The 22,183-nt window shown below is 31.4% G+C and overlaps 1 protein-coding gene across 1 annotated transcript in view; it reads left to right on the forward strand.

The window, feature by feature from the left end:
* The window catches only part of LOC139513687 (actin-related protein 5-like), a 33,019-nt gene extending 11,390 nt beyond the window's left edge, over nucleotides 1–21,629 (forward strand). Inside the window, exons 2-20 of the mRNA XM_071302397.1 lie at nucleotides 4,061–4,183; nucleotides 4,519–4,607; nucleotides 7,172–7,276; nucleotides 8,866–8,977; nucleotides 9,410–9,505; nucleotides 10,687–10,880; nucleotides 11,276–11,392; nucleotides 12,264–12,362; nucleotides 12,853–12,936; nucleotides 13,536–13,661; nucleotides 14,231–14,383; nucleotides 15,441–15,524; nucleotides 15,858–15,966; nucleotides 17,625–17,701; nucleotides 18,119–18,213; nucleotides 19,133–19,210; nucleotides 19,660–19,777; nucleotides 20,609–20,720; nucleotides 21,449–21,629. Coding sequence (XP_071158498.1) covers nucleotides 4,069–4,183; nucleotides 4,519–4,607; nucleotides 7,172–7,276; nucleotides 8,866–8,977; nucleotides 9,410–9,505; nucleotides 10,687–10,880; nucleotides 11,276–11,392; nucleotides 12,264–12,362; nucleotides 12,853–12,936; nucleotides 13,536–13,661; nucleotides 14,231–14,383; nucleotides 15,441–15,524; nucleotides 15,858–15,966; nucleotides 17,625–17,701; nucleotides 18,119–18,213; nucleotides 19,133–19,210; nucleotides 19,660–19,777; nucleotides 20,609–20,720; nucleotides 21,449–21,624 — 2,139 coding nt within the window. The 5' untranslated portion in view covers nucleotides 4,061–4,068 and the 3' untranslated portion in view covers nucleotides 21,625–21,629. The remainder of the gene's footprint in view (nucleotides 1–4,060; nucleotides 4,184–4,518; nucleotides 4,608–7,171; nucleotides 7,277–8,865; nucleotides 8,978–9,409; nucleotides 9,506–10,686; nucleotides 10,881–11,275; nucleotides 11,393–12,263; nucleotides 12,363–12,852; nucleotides 12,937–13,535; nucleotides 13,662–14,230; nucleotides 14,384–15,440; nucleotides 15,525–15,857; nucleotides 15,967–17,624; nucleotides 17,702–18,118; nucleotides 18,214–19,132; nucleotides 19,211–19,659; nucleotides 19,778–20,608; nucleotides 20,721–21,448) is intronic.
* The last annotated feature ends 554 nt before the right edge of the window (nucleotides 21,630–22,183 follow it).

Here is a 22,183-nt window from a genome sequence, read left to right on the forward strand (position 1 = left end):
AATGTATGAACGTTACACAATTAGAGATAACGTTTGTCAAATGCAGTTTATCTGATATACACGATTGACGAACGCACGATACACGGTTAAGAATGAATGATTGATGAACGCACGATACACGCACGATACACGGTAAAGAATGAATGATTGATGAGCACACGTTACACGCACGATACACGCACGATACACGATTAAGAATACACGATGCATGCACGTTACACGGAAAATACACGGAACGATGAATGATGCACGCACGATTGGTACACGCACGATACACGCACGATGCACGCACGCAACACGCACGATACACGATGAACGCACGGAATAATGGTCAGTTTGAATTTTAGAAGGTCTGTATACCCGCTTGTCCCCTTGTTGCTTGGAAACTTACAATAGGATCGAATGTATCATGACATCTTATGTAATTATTAAAATTTGGAAATAATTTTATTCAGTATAAAATCCAGTACAAAAGGATCATCGCTGAAACACATGAACACATTTACAAAACAAAACAACAATTAAACATAACGGCCAACAATTTCGACACTTTAAGTTATAACAAGCAAGAGACAAAACTCACACTTCAATATTATGCAATTATTCCCACTGATGAATGTCTAATCAAAATACATTTGTCTATCTTAGGTCCAAGTACACAGTTATTTCGTAGTGCATTTCCTTTAGACAATAAATGGAAATAAAAAAAATCCCACCTGCGCTTTCTCCATAATATTTTTACAGTATGTTGTACCACTTTTGGGACAAATTATATCGAAATTATAGAAAACTTCATCAGCTATAACTCAAAATATGGACAATTTTATGTGAAGGGGGTCTTGAAATCTTTTGACAGCTTCCGAAATGCTAATTTTTGACCTTTTTCAACTGGACCAAATCACTTCTTTACATTATAATTCATGAATTAAATTTTTTTACAGTGTAATTTTATCCCCCTTCTTGCTACTTGAGGCATAAAACATAAATAAATAAATTTGAAAGGGTTATAAAAAAAATTGACAAGTAACACACTCTCCACACTAGGGACTATATTCATGGACAACGAAAATCAAGGGACGATAACTGTGTACTTGGACCTAATATATATAAGAAATTTGGTGAGAATGTCAGTCTCCGAACAGTTCATTAAATATTTAAATTTATCAAAATTATCTAAATTACAAAAACATGGTATAATATTAACAATGTCAGCATAAAACTTTTCTCTCTCATCTTGATATAGGTTGCATTCACATATAAAATGAAACTCATCTTCAATTTTGTTATCAATACAGTGTTTACATATTCTTTGATCCAAAGGCGTATTATTATATCTGCCTTTTTCAATGTGTAAATTGTGGTTAGAAATTCTTAATTTACATAATTGTCTAATATATTGTTTTAAGATATTTAACTTTGTATAAGTCTCAGGTTTATTTAGTATGTTTATTGTTATGAGGCAGAATTCATTTTTATAATTTCATGAATTTAATAAAGTAAAAGCACAGGGGTTTGTAGTCCAAATTATTATGACGTCTTGAAAGGCTATTATAATTTTTTTCTTTGACGCCGCTAGATTAAAACTGACGTGAAAAGGTAACACATGGCCAGCGAAAGCTCTTTATTTTGAGAGCCTAGGTGGTCGTGTGGTCTAGCGGGACGGCTGCAGTGCAGGCGATTTGGTGTCACGATATCACAGTAGCATGGGTTCGAATCCCGGCGAGGGAAGAACCAAAAATTTGCGAAAGCAAATTTACAGATCTAACTTTGTTGGGTTGATGTTTAGACGAGTTGTATATACATTATGTACACAGCCATGTATCACCATCATTGATGGCGATCCGATGGATACATCTGTTGTAGGGTTGTCACTGACTCAGACGTACTTATGAATATAATTATTTTCTGTGACTGTATCTTACATTAATTTGTAGGATCCTTTACTATAGATAATTTAGCTGATCTGTAACAATAACATCTTCATGCCTTATATATCATGTACTGTAGTACGCCACTAGATTAAAACTGACGTGGAAAGCTGACACATGGCCAGCGAAAGCTCTTTATTTTGAGAGCCCAGGTGGTCGTGTGGTCTAGCGGGACGGCTGCAGTGCAGGCGATTTGGTGTCACGATATCACAGTAGCATGGGTTCGAATCCCGGCGAGGGAAGAACCAAAAATTTGCGAAAGCAAATTTACAGATCTAACATTGTTGGGTTGATGTTTAGACGAGTTGTATATATATATATCATATATAGGAATGTGTTTAATCTTATAAAATATTAATATTGTTTTCTAAATGATTTTTTGATATCTTGCATACAACAAACAGAACAAAATGCACAAATCTGAATGACAATATCCGAATGGGAGACTAATTTCTGTCAAAATTATGATAATGAAGAAATAATCAATATACCTACATAATATGGCTCCAATGAGTGATGATGATCAAGCAAAGATAACTCTTACAAGAATAAATAAAGGTGCACAGTAGATCTCTTGTGCAGAAAAAAAATTACTAAAAAAATCATAATTATGTTATTTATGAATAAATACTTATTTTATTATTATAATTTATGTTTATAATACATGTTATAACCTCAATAACATTTTTTTTTTTTAATTGTGGACAATACGTCTCACAATGTGTGGCCGATATGTCTCAAGGACGATGTGGCAATATGGCTGACACATCCTATGGCCATCATGGAAGTATGGCCGTCGCGTCTCGAAAGCTGCAAAAACTGGAATAATTTGTAGATCAGGACATAACCTTAAAATAAATCATTCTAATTCTAAAGAAAACCAATCAGGTCACCTAATATTGTTGACCTTTGATTGATAGTAAGAGTAGTTAATGAATATTTGATTACAGAACAATTCCCAAGGGTACTTTTAAAAGCTTTAGCGCACTAACTTACTGTCCAAGCGCACTGGTGAAATTGATACCCAAAGATAAAGGGATAATTGATTTATGTAGGAAAATTACAGAAAAGTCTGTGAAAATATGGAAAATCAATGAAATTAGCATTTGAAAATCAAAGAAAACACCAAAATCACTTAAATAGGTGATAACTGAATATAAAAAATCACTGAAATAGGTGATAATGAAATCACTTGTTTAAGTAGCACCCCTGACTGCTCAATGCACGAATGATGTTCACTAAAACCAAAGTTTTTGACGGAAATGCATCGAACACAAAAGATGTCTATTGTCTGATTGTTTTAAATAGACTTTCATTTAGGACAACCAGTGACTTAAGGATAAATCAATACATTAGGTAGGAACAACCATTATAAACAATTGACAGGAAAGCTTTCGTTCTTATCTCCCTGCATGCAGGTACGTGCAGACACTGCCTTAACAACCTTTTCACAAAGCAATATTTCCTTGCCAAGTTATTTAGTCTATACAAGAACAAACTAATCATTGGTTTTCTGTCAAAATCTAAACATTTGAGAAGTCCAAGGAGAACAAACCAAGTGTTGACAGATAGGGGAAGAAGTCAAAGGATGACCCTCCTTCCCTACAACTTACAATAACATACATTTGTTCATGTGTACCAGCCAAAGAAGCTTTTAAGTTGTATACAAAGGACACTAAAGATTTTTGGTACTGAATAGTGATTCTGCTGTGCAGCTTAAAAGTAATACCTTTATGCTCTTTGCTATGCAAGTCCTGTCACTTTCGCATTTAACCATTACATACCACCAGAGACACATGATAATGTACTATATGTTTCTGATTCAATCTGGCTGGCTTTAGCCAGTCCATTAAATTTAAAATGAGAAAAAAATTGTTGTAATCATGGTAATTAAAGGCAAGACAAAGATGACAATTGGGAAAATCTCACATGGTCTCAGAATTTGTCAATATTACCATACAGTCTACAGTCTATATATACATGCAAACTATCACCAAGATTTAAATTCTTGCTGAATATTGTGCTGTTATATATTATATACAATGAATGACAATGAGGACATATGTGTATACAATTAAAAATCACATACATGTATTCATTAGATAAAGCACTCATAGTTTAATTTTTTTCAGTTCTGAAAATGACAGATCAGAAGAATATTTTTACATTCAAAGATGAAAGACCCCAACAATGTCCATCATTAGAATACAGTACAGATTTTTTACAGAATAAAGTTCCCTTGGTAATAGATAATGGTATGTACTTTCTGTTGATTTACAGAGAAGTATTTGTTGTGATTGAGTTAAGTCAGGTACACCTTTTACAAGCTAGTTTGTTTGAGTCAACTGCTATCTGCTGAAAACCTATGAACAGTTTCTGCTGTACAAGTCCTAGCTGTTATGTTGCTTGTTGCAAGTATACATCATGTGATAATTGTTAGTTGTTTAACATTCAGTAAAAAATAATATGCATGTTCAGACCAGTATTTGAGAAATATAGGTTTATTTGTACAATTATTGAATTTATATTTTAACTTTTAATCAAGATAGTATGCAATTTAATAAATTATATGGGTTCTTCATTTTCTCAGGTACATATCAATGCAGAGCTGGATGGGCCACCAGTGACAAACCACAGCTAATATTCAAGAATATAACAGCTAAACCAAGGGGTAAAAAGGTATGTATACAGAGAATATAACAGCTAAACCAAGGGATAAAAAGGTAAGTATACAGAATATAACAGCTAAACCAACGGTTAAAAAGGTAAGTATACAGAGTAACTGAACCTGACTGTTTTGTGATAATCAATGTAGTGGCAGACTTTATTAGAACCTGACTGTTTTGTGATAATCAATGTAGTGGCAGACTTTATTAGAACCTGACTGTTTTGTGATAATCAATGTAGTGGCAGACTTTATTAGAACCTGACTGTTTTGTGATAATCAATGTAGTGGCAGACTTTATTAGAACCTGACTGTTTTGTGATAATCAATGTAGTGGCAGACTTTATTAGAACCTGACTGTTTTGTGATAATCAATGTAGTGGCAGACTTTATTAGAGCCTGACTGTTTTGTGATAATCAATGTAGTGGCAGACTTTATTAGAACCTGATTGTTTTGTGATAATCAATGTAGTGGCAGACTTTATTAGAACCTGACTGTTTTGTGATAATCAATGTAGTGGCAGACTTTATTAGAACCTGACTGTTTTGTGATAATCAATGTAGTGGCAGACTTTATTAGAACCTGACTGTTTTGTGATAATCAATGTAGTGGCAGACTTTATTAGAACCTGACTGTTTTGTGATAATCAATGTAGTGGCAGACTTTATTAGAACCTGACTGTTTTGTGATAATCAATGTAGTGGCAGACTTTATTAGAACCTGACTGTTTTGTGATAATCAATGTAGTGGCAGACTTTATTAGAGCCTGACTGTTTTGTGATAATCAATGTAGTGGCAGACTTTATTAGAACCTGATTGTTTTGTGATAATCAATGTAGTGGCAGACTTTATTAGAACCTGACTGTTTTGTGATAATCAATGAAGTGGCAGACTTTATTAGAACCTGACTGTTTTGTGATAATCAATGTAGTGACAGACTTTATTAGAACCTGACTGTTTTGTGATAATCAATGTAGTGGCAGACTTTATTAGAACCTGACTGTTTTGTGATAATCAATGTAGTGGCAGACTTTATTAGAACCTGACTGTTTTGTGATAATCAATGTAGTGGCAGACTTTATTAGAACCTGACTGTTTTGTGATAATCAATGTAGTGGCAGACTTTATAAGAACCTGACTGTTTTGTGATAATCAATGTAGTGGCAGACTTTATTAAAACCTGACTGTTTTGTGATAATCAATGTAGTGGCAGACTTTATAAGAACCTGACTGTTTTGTGATAATCAATGTAGTGGCAGACTTTATTAAAACCTGACTGTTTTGTGATAATCAATGTAGTGGCAGACTTTATAAGAACCTGACTGTTTTGTGATAATCAATGTAGTGGCAGACTTTATAAGAACCTGACTGTTTTGTGATAATCAATGTAGTGGCAGACTTTATAAGAACCTGACTGTTTTGTGATAATCAATGTAGTGGCAGACTTTATAAGAACCTGACTGTTTTGTGATAATCAATGTAGTGGCAGACTTTATAAGAACCTGACTGTTTTGTGATAATCAATGTAGTGGCAGACTTTATAAGAACCTGACTATTTTGTGATAATCAATGTAGTGGCAGACTTTATAAGAACCTGACTGTTTTGTGATAATCAATGTAGTGGCAGACTTTATTAGAACCTGACTGTTTTGTGATAATCAATGTAGTGGCAGACTTTATAAGAACCTGACTGTTTTGTGATAATCAATGTAGTGGCAGACTTTATAAGAACCTGACTGTTTTGTGATAATCAATGTAGTGGCAGACTTTATAAGAACCTGACTGTTTTGTGATAATCAATGTAGTGGCAGACTTTATAAGAACCTGACTGTTTTGTGATAATCAATGTAGTGGCAGACTTTATAAGAACCTGACTGTTTTGTGATAATCAATGTAGTGGCAGACTTTATTAGAAACTGACTGTTTTGTGATAATCAATGTAGTGGCAGACTTTATTAGAAACTGACTGTTTTGTGATAATCAATGTAGTGGCAGACTTTATTAGAACCTGATTGTTTTGTGATAATCAATGTAGTGGCAGACTTTATAAGAACCTGACTGTTTTGTGATAATCAATGTAGTGGCAGACTTTATAAGAACCTGACTGTTTTGTGATAATCAATGTAGTGGCAGACTTTATAAGAACCTGACTGTTTTGTGATAATCAATGTAGTGGCAGACTTTATTAGAAACTGACTGTTTTGTGATAATCAATGTAGTGGCAGACTTTATTAGAACCTGACTGTTTGGGATAATCAATGTAGTGGCAGACTTTAAGCTCTGTAAATGCTTTATAATATTTTTAATCATTTTAATTACTGATACACTTGTTACATTTTTTTATGCATCAATTTCACGAAGGAGATATTTTCCTTTAATAACATTTTTACCCATTTTGAGTGATTACTTTCAGATTCTATATATTGATTGTACTGAAAAGAAGAAGTAAATCTTATTCAGAATGTCCAAAAAAGAATCAATGCTTTAATCATATTAATAATGATGTTTCACTGAAATATATATAATATGTACTAATATAATTTATGTAGATGTTAATTTACACAATATGTTTTACAGGAGACAGACACCCAAGTAGGAAATGAAATAAATACAACGGAGGTTGCAAAATGGTTAATTAGGTCACCGTTTGATAGAAATATTGTGACATTGTATGATGTTCAGGTAGGTTAATTTGGTCCTTGCCTAGTGGCAGTTCGCCCTAAGTGATTAGTCTGTTTGTCCGTAATAATTTGTGCCCACTTTATATCTAAAGAACCGTTATAATTTCATACTGTATACTTGATATGTACAGTAACCAACACCAGAGGATGTGTCATAATGTTTGTACAACTTCCTAGGTCAAAGTTCAAGGTCAAAAACTTTGATTTCAGTCAACAACCCCATGTTTAAAGGTGAAGAACTTGTCTGCTCTGTATCTTGGGAACCATTATGATTTCAAAGTTTATACCTGACATGTATATTAACTAGAGGGTGTGTCATAATGTATAACTTCCTTGGTCATAAGTCAAGGCCAAAGACTGATTACAATTGACAACTCTGTGTCCTATAATTATATATAGATCATATAAAAAAAGGAGATGTGGTATGATTGCCAATGAGGCAACTCTTAACAAGAGACTAAAATGATACATAAATTAACAACTATAGGTCACTGTACAGCCTTCAAAAATGAGCAAAGCCACTACCCCATAGTCAGCTATTAAAGGCACCGAAATGACATTGTAAAACAATTTAAACGAGAAAACTAAAGACCTAATTTATGTACAAAAAATAAATGAAAAAACAAATATGTAACACATAACAAACGACAACCACTGATTTACAGGCTCCTGACTTGGGACAGGAACATTCACGCATAATGTGGCTGACTATGCGGTATGGGCTTTGCTCATTGTTGAAGGCCATACAGTGACCTATAGTTGTTAATGTCTGTCATTTTGGTCTTTTGTGGATAGTTGTCTCATTGGCAATCATACCACATCTTCTTTTTTATATTTAACATGTTAGCGGGATCCCAACCCTTCCCCTAACCTGGGAAAGTGGTATAACAGTACAACATAATAACGAACAATAAAAATCAGTTGAAAACAAGAATGTGTCCTTAGTACACGGATGCCCCACTCTCACTATCATTTTCCATGTTCAATGGATCGTGAAATTGGGTAAAAAATCTAATTTGTCAGTAAAATTGAAAAGATCATACCATATGGAACATGTGTACTAAGTTTCAAGTTGTTTGGTCTTCAACTTTATCAAAAACTACCTTGACCAAAAACTTAAACTAAAACTCCCACTTTCATTTTCTATGTTCAGTGGACCGTGAAATTGGGGTCAAAAGTCTAATTTGGCTTTAAAATTAGAAAGATCATATCATAAGCAACAGGTGTACTAAGTTTCAAGTTGATTGGACTTCAGCTTCATCAAAATCTACCTTGACCAAAAACTTTAACCTGAAACGGGACGAACGAACGGACGAAGGAACGAACGGACGGACGAACAAAGGCACAGACCAGAAAACATAATGCCCCTCTACTATCGTAGGTGGGGCATAAAAATGATCAAAGAAATATGAAAGCTCATAAAGTAAAAATACATACTTAAAAAGGTAACAAATGGAAAATACAAAGCAAATCAAAATTACTGATTTTAATTCTAATAAAACAATAAACTTGTATATTTGTAACAACATGAACAATGATTATTTCTGTTTTCATTATTTCTAAAGTATGAAATAATTTTTTTATTTCCAGGAACAAATATTTGACTATATATTTTCACATCTTGGTTTGAACACAGATGGATATATTGACCACCCTGTGGTGTTAACAGAGCCTGTATGTAATCCTAACTACTGTCGTCAACGTAGGTATCATTACTAACTGTTTTAATTGATATTATATATTGTAATTGCTTTTTTCTTTATAAAATCCAAAAATTGCTTCCAAAAATTAAAAATAAGGAGATATGTTATTGTGCAAACTGTCAAACAGAGACTTAAGAACAAAGATGTAATCAACAATTATATATTTTTATGGTATTAAACAGAGCAAAACTCAAAATATATAAAAGCTGTTGAAGGCCCAGACCATGAGGTAATATGAAAAATTCAAAAGAGAATACAAAACAATATAAATGGTTGCTTTCAATTGTTCTAAAAAGAAAAAGAACTTCAGAATTGTTATTTGAATATTGCATAATAATACATAATGATACATAATATGTGCATCTTTCCAGAAATGTCATAACTTTTATTTAAATATTCCATAATAATACATAATATGTGCATCTTTCCAGAAATGTCAGAGCTTTTATTTGAATGTTACAATGTACCTCAAGTTACATATGGTATTGATGCCATGTTCAGTTTGTATGCTAACCATGATAGGATGGGTATGTATGAAAATAGTTTCTACAATGTGTGAGATAAATAAACATTGTTAATGCAGGAGATATTGGAAATATGTCAGTGAGTCTGAAAACCAATGTCTTGAAATATTGAAAGATGTATAGAGGTCAGCACACTAGTTATAGTTAACAGGAATCTTCTGGTATAAATAAAAACAAAGCATTTTAAATATATTATAGTTGTTATTAGATAAAATTGAGAATGGAAATGGGGAATGTGCCAAAGAGACAACAACCTGACCATAGAGCAGACAACAGCAGAAGGTCACCAACAGGTCTTCAATGCAACAAAAAATTCCCGCACCCGGAGGTGTCCTTCAGCTGGCCCCTAGGTTTAGGTGACTTTCAAAAATGTAATGAGGAAGCAGAATAAAAATATCTGACACTTTGGAAATTATCAGGCCAGACAAAAATGTTTGATATAATTTTCTGACAAGAATTGAAGTAAGAATTGAAAAAAGAACAAATCATAAATAACTTTTATCAAAATCTTGTTTCACAAAAACTCAGTTATTTATAATTTTAAGATTTGTTCAAAAGTCTCTGTCTCATGGATTTATACCACACATTATCTTTTGTTTATCATGTTTATACAAATGTTGTTAATTTTGGCAAAGTCAATTACCAAAAACTTTCATATCTACATCTGTTTTAAATCTTTATGTGTTAAATTTTTTTCATAAAATTTAAAAAAATATATAATTAGATGTTAAAAAAAAACATTTTACAATGGTACAATGACAAATTTAGAAAAAATCTGTATGCAATGTAAAAAGTCATATTGAGAAAATCCACATTTTTGTTTGCTTTATAAAGAAGGTCTAATATCTAAAGATGTCATTAAAAGTTTGTAAGCATATAAACATTTTAGATGATTCTATATATAAGATACATGTAGTAACTATATAAAGTTATTGAAAAAAAAAGTATTTACATACAAAATATGAACTGTAACTATTTGTAAAGTTTAAAAGAATTTCATGGTTAATGTTACCTTTAGGTGCATGTTATGAAAAAGTTTGTTAGATTTTGCCATAAATTTTGATGTTTAATAATTATGCTTCGCTTATATTAAAAGTTTGTGAAATTTTGTCTTTATCGTAATTACACAAGAGATACAAAACTTGTGCAGGTCATCTAAAAGGATTTCCTTTTCTGTTTTACAGAAGATATCAATTCCCTAATAGTATCCTGTGGTTACCAAACTACACATTTACTTCCTGTTCTTGGTGGACGTCTGGACGCATCACAATGTCGTCGGATTAATCTTGGAGGATATCACCTAGAAACATTCATGCAGCGACTTCTACAACTCAAATATCCAGGACATTTTGCTGCTGTGTCGCTAAACAGGGCTGAGGTACCCCACATGTTTTTAGATGTTAGCTGCTGTAATTCAAAATATAGGAAATAACAATATTTTCATTACTAAAGTCTTTTTCATATTTTCAATTGATGATTTTGGACACTTTTATTTCATTCTTTTATAAACTATTATAGATGGACAGGCACTGTGAAAAGCAAAAATGATCATTGATTTCTTATAGGACTGATTGCCCTTTGTCACATATCTTTTTAATGTTTTGAAATATGCTATTGTGTTTCTGACTGTCTTAATTTGTTGAATTCTATTGATAATTGGAATATTAAAATATTTAAAAAAAAAAAAAAAATTAAGAACCAAGAAAAGATAAGTACATGTGCAGAATGGATATTAAGTACATATATATATATATTATATTTTGCTTTTATCAGGAATTAGTGAGAGATCATTGTCACCTAGCACCAGATTACAATGCTGATTTACATGAATGGGTTTCAAATGACTATTATGACGATAATGTACACAAGATTCAACTTCCCTACACTAATGTAAGTAAAATGTACACAAGATTCAACTTCCCTACACTAAGGTAAGTAAACTATTCATTTCCCTGTCGTAAGTTATATCAGGAAAAATAGTTCACCAATTTAAAATACATGTAAATAAACTGTAAAAACTTACCATTGATAAGAGAAACCTGTAGACTAGATATATAGATTCCTACACTGCAACAAGTGTGTTACAATATTTCTCCACTCGAGACAGTTAAATTTTATTGTTAAAAGCAAGAGGCTTGCCGAGCTTTTTAAATAATTAAAATTTTACTGTTGAGAGTGGAGAAATATCGAAACACACAAGTTATAGTGTGGGAATCTATTTCTCTAATGATTTATTTCCTTATTCATGAAAGATTTTCAGAAAGTTGTGTTCTTTATATGTGACTTCATCAGACATGGTCGCCTTTTTTTATGACGTCACAATAGGAAAATTTAGAAGCAAATAAGAAATTTTGACATCATAATTAAATTTTGCCTAATCATTTTTCGGGAACAAATATTTCACCAGTGAGGAGATTTTTTTTTCTCACACCACTCAAGAAAAATGTGAAAATAGCACAAAAATGATAGAAACAACATGTTATACACCTTCAACTAAAGTACACTCATGTAAAAAAACTTGTACAAAATTAATCTCTCCAACATTAATGCCATTCTAATATAACAAAACTACTCTTTTACAAAAATATTATTATCATCTGTAATTTTATATAGATGTACATTGAAGACTAGCATGTCACACTTAAATCAGTCATGTGTACATCAAATACACATTTACCCACACTAACTGATATTGGTTTACAAAATACAATGCTAGTTATATATGGGGTATGATATATTTTATTGTATGTGATGTTTATAGGCCCCTGGAAACCAGCTATCAGCAGAGCAAACAAAAGAAAGAAGGGAACAACAAATTAAAAGACTGAAAGAAGTAACAGCAAAAAGGAGATTGGAAAAAGTTAGTTATTCTTTTTGATGTTAGAAAATGTAGTAAAATGATGTGAAGTCATGGTCTCAGATTTGAAGTGATTGCTTGATAGTAACTAAATGCCAACTTTGCAGGTAAAGTTATTGATGGGACAATACAATCAAGTCTGAATATTTAGATGGGGAGAAGATTCTAAGGAAACTATGGATAGCCATTAGTCTTAAGAAAAACAGACAATATCATAGCCAAATGATAAAAAGCTGAAAAGACCGAAAACAGTTCACAAAAAGATTGTTTAAGATATTTTTTGCTCTTTGATTATTCACACTTACTGATGAGGGTAAACATGCTATTCACAGTGTTGGATGTTCAATGTTTGAAAGGGAAATTGTCTTATTTCCACGAATGCTATGTGTGAGAAAAAGCGCTTCCCTTCCCGGCACACGTTTCTCTTAACCTTCTTTACATAATTTCCTGACACAGATGTTTACATATTAGTCCATATTTCTCTTTATGACAGTTAGCATCGGAGGAACAGAAGTTACAAGAGTTAATGAGTATCCAGGAATTATTGGAGGATGAAGATGATGATGAAGCATTTGATGTAAGTAAATTATCTAATTAATCCACCTAGTTTCCCTTTCATTTAAAAGACAGAAAACATACAGAATCTCAGATATGTGTATTTGTGTTGATATCACATAACTTTCTAATTATGAAATACATGTAAGAAAAAAGGTTGAGAATTATTTGTCCTTTAGATAATCCCTAGTTTACCATGATGCTTTGGTCACATCAACATGACACTTATTACTTATTACACATGTTCCTTATGAAATAAACCTTTGATAATATAATCGGGTAAGGGTTTTTGACCTAGAATTCACGGTTAATTGTACATTGAAATAACCAGATAACATAGGCAGGTCATAGCTTCTTATCAACAAATATTCTTGTTTTTCATAAATCTGAATAGTCTAGATATTTAAAGGTAGGTTAAGATAAATAAGAAACATGATTTATTTTACTGTTTGAATTTGCTTAAATGTACTGATTTACTGAATATCAAGACCTATCTAAACTGCATGAAAGAAAGCAATTAACTTGCATATGTAAAAAAAAACATAATTAAAAAGAATAAAAGAAATAATATACTTATATATCAGAAGCTTGATATTTAGATCTGCCATTCTATCATTACAGCGAGCTTTACAGAACACATCATTTGATACACCAGAAGAATTACAATCAGAAATAAACAGATTAACAATAGCAATACAGAGAAACAGAGCCAAAGTTCTTGGGATAGAGCCACCTCCAGCAGAAGAGGTAACAATATGGTGATCAGGGCTCGTAGTCATAAAACTTTACTCAATATTTGGGATGGAAACACAAAATCCAGTATATAGATAGGTTGAATTCTGAGTGAGTTTAAAAATCACACTTCAAAGTATATTAAGACTGCGAGGATTGGATTGAACAATTTAACCATCATTTTTAAAGGTTACAAAATTCTGTTTCAAGATATTTGCTTTATTATTTAGACATTGATGCTACAACACAATTCAGATTTTAGTGTTTTGCTTCAGGAAATGTATTTTTTTAAACTGATGAAACAATCATCTCATGCATAATTATTCACATTGAAATAACACTTGACTAATATTATGAACATACATTGACCTGTAGAAGTCTTTGTTTTTGTTTATTGTCATTGGATTGCTGCCTCATTGATATATTCTCCACATTTCATCCACACCACACAGCACATGGCTTTTGTTGCTGTTTTTCATCTTGATATTTAATTAAATAAGAGCACATGACTCTAATACATCAATGTGAAATGTTGCTTGTTTTGCTTTTAAAGTTTATACCTTTCTAGACTAATTAATTTTCAGCCTAAGAAACAAACAGTTTATGACCTTTTGGAAATTCCTGATGACCAGTTGTCTGCTGACCAGGTACTAACCAAGAAAAAACAAAGAATGTTGAAGAATGCTAGAGAAGGAAGGCTTAGAGCACAAGCTTTACAGATAGAAAAAAGACAAAAGGTATTTCACTTTTAGTTCAGTTGAAAGATAATAAGCATTTTGGCAGATGCTAATAGGATGTTTTCACTTAGTGTCATTTGTTTAGTATTTTCTTATGGACACAAAATCAATAATATGTATACAATATTCATACAAAATGTCCTTTATAAAGTCATATGAAATGAGTAACTGGTGAAAAATAAGGTTTATATCAAATTCTTGAACTAATGCATGTATATATCATTAAGCCTTCTGTGCACAGTTTTATCATTTTTTACGCAAACAAATCAAATAATAGTCAATTTTTTTCTCTCTGTCTGTTATGATGTGAAAATATGGCAGCTACTTAATTGTTGTGTTTTGAAGACTGTAGTTTATCGATTAAAATCACTTTATAGTAAACAATCAATATAGAAGCATGGATATTAGTCACTTGCATTCTGAAAATATGTTGGCGAATTGCTTCCTTGAAGCAAGCAATTAAAAAAAAGTAAAGTTCTTCTAAATGTGGACAAATTAAAGAATTTTCTTGAGAAAAAAGTATATGTACATAAGTTTTATAATGAAAACTATCAATTTAGTTGTAAAAAATACATATGCATAATTGTTTTTTAATTTGAGGTTTTAAACACCATTTGGAAAGGCTTAAAGGTTGTAGGTTAAAATATACTTATTTTATTTGTCAGTATTTCAGTGAAGGCAACATTCTAAAATTATCAAAACTGTTATGTAAATGTTTAAATGGCAGGCCTCACATTTACGATATAGCCCAAAAGTGGTGCTTAAAAGGAGGAGTTAAAACACTAACAATCAATCACATTTACTCATATCTTTGACTTATATATAATATATCATTTTCCCACTTGCCTATTTGTCATGCTCAGAATACATTTTATTTTGGTAACAAAATGTTCTGACTAGTTGAAAATAATACATAAGAGGAATCCCTGTTGTTTCTAAACTGTCATTGTCGATACTTCCTGTAAGTGACTGCTTAATACAGTTTTGACTATTTATCGAAGTCTGGACAGTTTTCTTCATGCCTAAAATGATGTTTTTGTTTTTATCAATTTTCAAGGAGATGGAAGAAGAGAGAAAATTAGAACAGAGAAGAAGGAAGGATTTCAACGGATGGTTACAGGAAGTGAGAGGGAGGAGACAGGTTTGTATTATCAAATTGTTTGTTATTGTTTGTGGATCATCAACACATTTCAGTGAGCAAGGACTCAGTTATGTTTATTATTTGTGGATCATCAACACATTTCAATTAGTAAGGACTCAGTTATGTTTATTGTTTGTGGATCATCAACACATTTCAATGAGCAAGGGCTCAGTTTATTTTATGTTCATACTTTTTATTGTTTATTTATTTCTCGTATATAATTCTAAAATATTTGAAAAATGATGCAGAAAAAGTAACAAGAAATTTATCTATCTTTGGTGTAATTTAAAATTTTTGAAACAATTTGAATATGATTTGATTTTTCATTTGCAGAAATTACTAGATGCCAGAACAGCAAGAAAACAGAAGAAATCAGACATGGCAAAGAGGAGGACATTAGCATCTCAACAGAGAATGAAAATGATAACACAGTTAGCTGCAGGTAGTCAACTTTTCAGGATGAATAATGAGGGGTTCTGCAAAGGGTTCTTTTCTTCTGTTGCTGAAATTAGTTTTTCAGTTTTAAGGATGTTTGCTTGTCATGTTTTTCGAAATCCTCTGGTTTTATCCATTTGAATGCATTAAAAATATTTGCCCATGGAACCCCATTTTTCTTTTTATGAATCTTTTACATGTATAATTATAAGCCATTTGTAAAAGTTTTATAAAATCTTATTTATTTTTTAATAGTTTTTTAGAACTTTAACTGGTCAATGATAAAGCTAAGAAAAAAAAGAAAAAAAGAGAGAACATTTTCCTGCCAAAATTCCAATGACTAATATCTCAAAAACAAGCACATTGACCCCTATATTTGTTTTGCTTTTTTGATTCCTCAATAAGTCCCCTATCAATATATACTAGTGTTGTGGAAAGCTATTCATTTTGATTCTGAGCAGCAAACTTCCTTAATCAATTTTCTCTTTTATCACATTTATCATGAAGAGATCGTGTAATTACTGACTTTTATATATATGTATGAATGCATGAATTATATTTATTTTCACCAGAGAATTCAATTGTTGACATAAAATGTGAACATTATGCACATTTTTGTCAAGCCTTCGACTTTAGTCGAAAAAGCGAGACTAAGCGATCCTACATTCCGTCGTTGGCGGCGGCGGCGACGTCCACAAATATTCACTCTGTAGTTAAAGTTTTTAAAATTTTAATAACTTTCTTAAACTATCCTGGGTTAGTACTAAACTTGGACAGTAGCTTGTTTATGATCATAAAATAGTATCCAGAAGTAAATTTTGTAAAAATAAAATTCCATTTTTTCCGTATTTTACTTTTAAATGGACTTAGATTTTCTGCAAGGAAACAACACATTCACTCTGTGGTTAAACTTTTTTAAATTTAAATAACTTTCTTATACTATTTTGGATTTGTACCAAAATTGGACAGAAGCTTTTTAATGATCAAAAGCTAGCATCTAGAAGGAAATTTTGTAAAAATGAAATTCCATTTTTTTCGTATTTTACTTTTAAATGGACTTAGATTTTCTGCCAGGAAACAACACATTCACTCTGTAGTTAAGCTTTTTAAAATTTAACTTTCTTATACTATTTTGGATTTGTACCAAACTTGGACAGAAGCTTGTTTATGATCAAAAGCTAGTATCTAGAAGGAAATTTAGTTTTCTTCCAGTTGACATTACATTTAGTCTGCAGTTAAAAGTTTTTAAACAGTATTAGATTCATAAACTATCCTGGATTTTTACCAAACTTGGACAAAAGCTTCTTACAATTTAAAGATAATATCAACAGGAATATTTTGTTGATTTATTTCCTCATTTTTGTTGAGCCTGCGATTAACAGAAAGAGTAGGCGAGACACTGGGTTCCGCGGAACCCTTACAAATTTTTAATGTATTTAGCAATGTGGAAAGACGTGTATAGTGACAGATGATAAAATTGTGAATAGTCTAGTCCTACAAGAATCCCATTATTTTTGTCAAATTGGGTACTTGGTGTAATTTTGATATTATTGTGACATTTTGTACAAGGTTCAAATGATTCATGTAATTAGATACCTTTTATATTTTGTTGTGTTTTAAAAATTATATATTTAGTGAATTCTTATTCTTTCTGTTATTTTGTAGGAGAGAGTAGTTCAGCAAAGAAGAAAGCTGATACGTTTGGACAGAATGATGCTGACTGGGATGTTTATAAGGAAATTGTGAGTTTTTGACATTGTTTAATGAAGTAAACATGGCATTATTACAGTGAATATTTTAATAGATTTATACTAGATTTTTTTCAACTTTCAACTTTTCAATGAAAATAAAGTTTTCATTAGTTTTGCTAATTTGTAGAAATTGGAAGATATTTCCTTTCAATAGAACCAATGGAATTGGTGCCCCATGAAACTTATCAAATACTAATGGCATTACCATTAATCATGTTTAAATTTAATTCAAACGACATACAAAAAACTGCTTATTTATTAGAGCAATTAAGAATAATGGTTTTTTTTTTACACATTATGATTGTCACATGAAATGTTTATAAAATAAAACACCCAAGAAATGATAAGTACAAAGAAATGTCCAATATTATGTAGATAGTAATTTTGTTTCATGAAATGTTTTTGCAGCATCCACAGAATGCTGACAGTGATTCAGAAGTGGAGGAGGAACAGATAGAAGAATTAGAGGCCATGTTGAGGGAACATGATCCAGAATTTCAGAAGTATGTGAACATTCGAAAAACTAGAGTCATAAAATATAAATTGATATGAAAAAAAATATTTTTAGGGGCTGAATTTTCGGATGTCCCTTGACAGCATTTGCTAGTATGGTCTTGAGAAACAATGATAGTCTGTCAGAAGGGGATGATAAATGGCTGACCCATGTTAAGAGATAGCCATATCTTGTGTGCATAACAGACACCCTCGTAGATTTCGAAAAAAATGGCAGGCTAGTGGTGCTACAAGGCAGCCATTTGCACCTGCAAAGTAGAAAGAGATTAATATAAGTTGCAATTGATTGTTTCCCAATCCACTATACAAAGATGTTTAAACCAATCAATGGATATAGTTTGAAAAACTTTGGTTCTTAACAATTGCAAATGTTGAAATTATGAAACTTTAAAAACATATTGTAGACATTCTTAGAATAATTTATACTATTAGATTGTCAAACATTATACAATGAGTACCCAACAACAAATGCCTAAATATACTTAAATTTATTTATTACATTAAATTTGACTTTTAATGTAAATTTAAAAGTTGACAATGCTAGCTAGTAAATATATCTTTTTCTTCTTGTTCTGACTTCATTTTGAAGTAACGTCTTTGACAACATCTAATGTTATACCGTACATATATTATACACAATTTGATTGGGTAATACAATATCACATAATAAGGAATAATTGAGTTAATGTTCATTAAAATGAAAGGGAAGTAAAAAATAACCCTTAAGATATGGGAATATTGGTATTATTCATTGAAACCACTGTGATCCTTTAAAATGATGCCATTTTTTTTGGTGTACAATTTTCATTACAAAAAAGAGTTACCGGTATGACATTTTATATTTATACATTTATTTTTTATTTGATTAATCAAATTATCAGATTCATATAATGATGTTTTATTTGACAGAGAATTAGACTTGGGAGGTTCTGAGGAATTTGATATTGCTGAATATTACAGACTCCACCTGGCAATAGAAAGAGTAAGGTAAGTGATAAAACCTATCCATTTGAAAAACTTTATATGTTCTCTTAATCTACATCTAAAACAATGCAAAGTTATTAAAATAAACAAGTGCACAAAAAATAAAAATATTATAAAATGTACTGAATCAAAGATGGCTATATGTTTCTGACAGGAAGCAAGTACTTAACCTATTGATTTGAAATCATGATGTCCAGTGATGATCTTGATAAAGTCATGTTCTTATTTAATAAAATAATAGAATTTTGCAATCTTATTTGTATTTTGAATGGTGCTGGAGATTATAAATTGAAATTTTTGTGGCAGTTGGATGTCATAAAAATCAATCTTTTGAAAAGTAAGTTTTGTTCTTTTTTCACCTGGCCTGCAAGCTTTTCTCATCACTTGGTGTCCCTAGTCTGTCGTCCTTTTACAAGATATATATTACATATGTTGTTGCCCTATAATTGTAGGGTACCAGAATTATTATTCCAGCCATCAATGATTGGTGTAGAACAAGCTGGTATTGTAGAAACCATGGACTTTTTATTGCATAAATATGACGAAGAAAAACAGAAACTGTTAGTTCAGGTAAATAAGCACAACAGTGTATTGATTATGTAGATCCATGAACAAAGTGTTCAGGTTTTGTTTTGAATATGACATAATAATATGTACACTTATGCATTTACCTCTAGAAAATATGATGAACCTTATGAAATGGTATGATCAGTTCGTCCGTCTGTCCTGCTTTAGGTTAAAGTTTTTTGGTCGAGGTAGTTTTTGATGAATTTGGAGTCCAATCAACTTGAAACTTAGTACACATGTTCCCTATGATATGATCTTTCTTATTTTGATGCCATAGTAGAGGTTTTCTCCCATTTTCATGGTCCACTGAACATAGAAAATGATAGTACGGATGGGGCATCCGCATGCTGGTGACACATTCTTGTTTTAAAATATGTTTTTATCATGTTTATAAAGAACAAGAGTTTTACAGAAGTGCTCCTTCTTTCATAGCAAAAGAAATGTGACATCATTCATGATTTTATTGTGAGTCAATGGAATTTTAAAAAATACTAAATTAACAATGCAAACATAAAAACAAGCACACAATCAGAAGAAAAACACACAATTTGATTTTTTTTTTTTATTCAGTTATATTATTCTATATCTTTTTTCCAATTGCAAAAGCTGTAGATAGATATATATATAAATAGATAAAAGATAACTTTTCCATATTGGATCTAGTCATGTCTCTCTGTTGATATCAAGACTGTGGGCTAAAGCTTTCAGTCCTACTTTTTTGGTTTAGTATTTCTTTTATCAATGTACTATCTTTTTTTATTGATTTATACACAAATCTATGTGTTTTGATGAAAAATTATATCATCTTCTAAACTATAAGTTTTTTATTTACAGAATGTGTTCCTAACTGGTGGAAATGCATTGTTTATGAATTTCAAGGAGAGATTAGAAAAAGAGTTGTTAGAGATGAGGCCATTCCAATCAATGTTCTCAGTCACCAGAGCAGGTATAATCACAAAGTCTTAATAATCAATATTCGCAAAAAGTAAAATATCAAAAATAATGAGCTCCAAGGAATATTCAAAAAGGAAAGTCAATTATCAAACAGCAGAATCAAGAGCTGAAAGACATCAACATAATGGAAAACAACTGTCATATTCCTTAGAATAATTAAAGTTGTTAATTTCTGTGTCATTTTTGTGGACGGTTGTCTCATACCACATCTTCTTTTTTATATTAGTACATTTTGTTAGCAGAAAATGACTGCTTAAACCTGGTTTTATAACTAGCTTATCACAAAGTCTTTATAATCAACTTTCTTATTACCAGAGACGAAGCCATAAATGATGGGATCTTGTTTTTAAGACAGAGGGTAGGGATAAGGGTTCTGAAATATTTTGAAATTTAAAAACCATGTTTTCACAAGACAGGGAACCATACCATTTTAAAAGAAGGGACCTTTAAACATTATTTTGCTCGATGGGTTAAATCTATTGAGCATGAACATGATAAAGTTGCATTTTAAATGGTAGCTTTAGTTTTCTTTCTTTACAAGAACTAAACTTGTACAGATAAAAGGTAAAGGCAATGATTTTTTTGAATTTAGGTTGAAAGCCATTAAGCTAGATATCAAAAACTCTTGAATAGAAAAGAGTGCTATTTAAGACATTTTTTCCTATTCTATATCTATTATTTTTGTGCTATATCACCAACATTATAACTGTCTTTTTGTAGTTGATCCAGTATTAGATGCGTGGAAAGGAGCCAGAAAGTTTGCCATTTCTCCAGACCGTTCTGTTTACAGTATCACAAAGGCTGACTACACAGAAATGGGAGGAGAATATCTCAAAGAACATTTCCTATCTAACAGATACTTCCCTTCTCCTGTATCAATAAAATTGGAAAAATGATGCAATAGTTTTTTTCTCACTTTGTCAAAGTTGGAAAACACAAATCTTAGGTGTGCTGTTTTGGTTACAGCAGTAATATAAAGTATGAGTTAGTGATTACGTCAGTTTAAGGGGAGTCACTAGTGGTATAACAATGATATTTGGTATGCAGTTGTAAAAGCAATGACGCATCTCACTTCTATGTAGAATATTTGGCCCTGACTCCTCATTGTCTATGGATTTTAGAACTTTTGCATAGTTTTAATGTTTAAGTTTGTGATTAATCTGTTTCAGATCTAGATGAACCTTTAATTGCAAGTAAATTACATTTGGTATGCACTTGAAATAGCATTTGCATTTCTCATTTCTATGGAGATTATATGGCCCTACACCGTTATCATGGTTTATAGACTTTAGATCTTTTGCACTGTTTAAATAAGGTAATTATTGTGAGGTTTTTGGGGAAAGACGGCTTCAAGCCGTCAATTCCATAATGGGGTTAGCCAGAGTATCATTCCCTCACGTCAATCATTTTGTTTTGATAGTTTGGAAACCCCCTCAAAATGTCATACTGAAATTG

Source organism: Mytilus edulis, chromosome 2, assembly GCF_963676685.1.
Source record: "Mytilus edulis chromosome 2, xbMytEdul2.2, whole genome shotgun sequence".
Classification (NCBI taxonomy): Eukaryota; Metazoa; Mollusca; class Bivalvia; order Mytilida; family Mytilidae; genus Mytilus; species Mytilus edulis.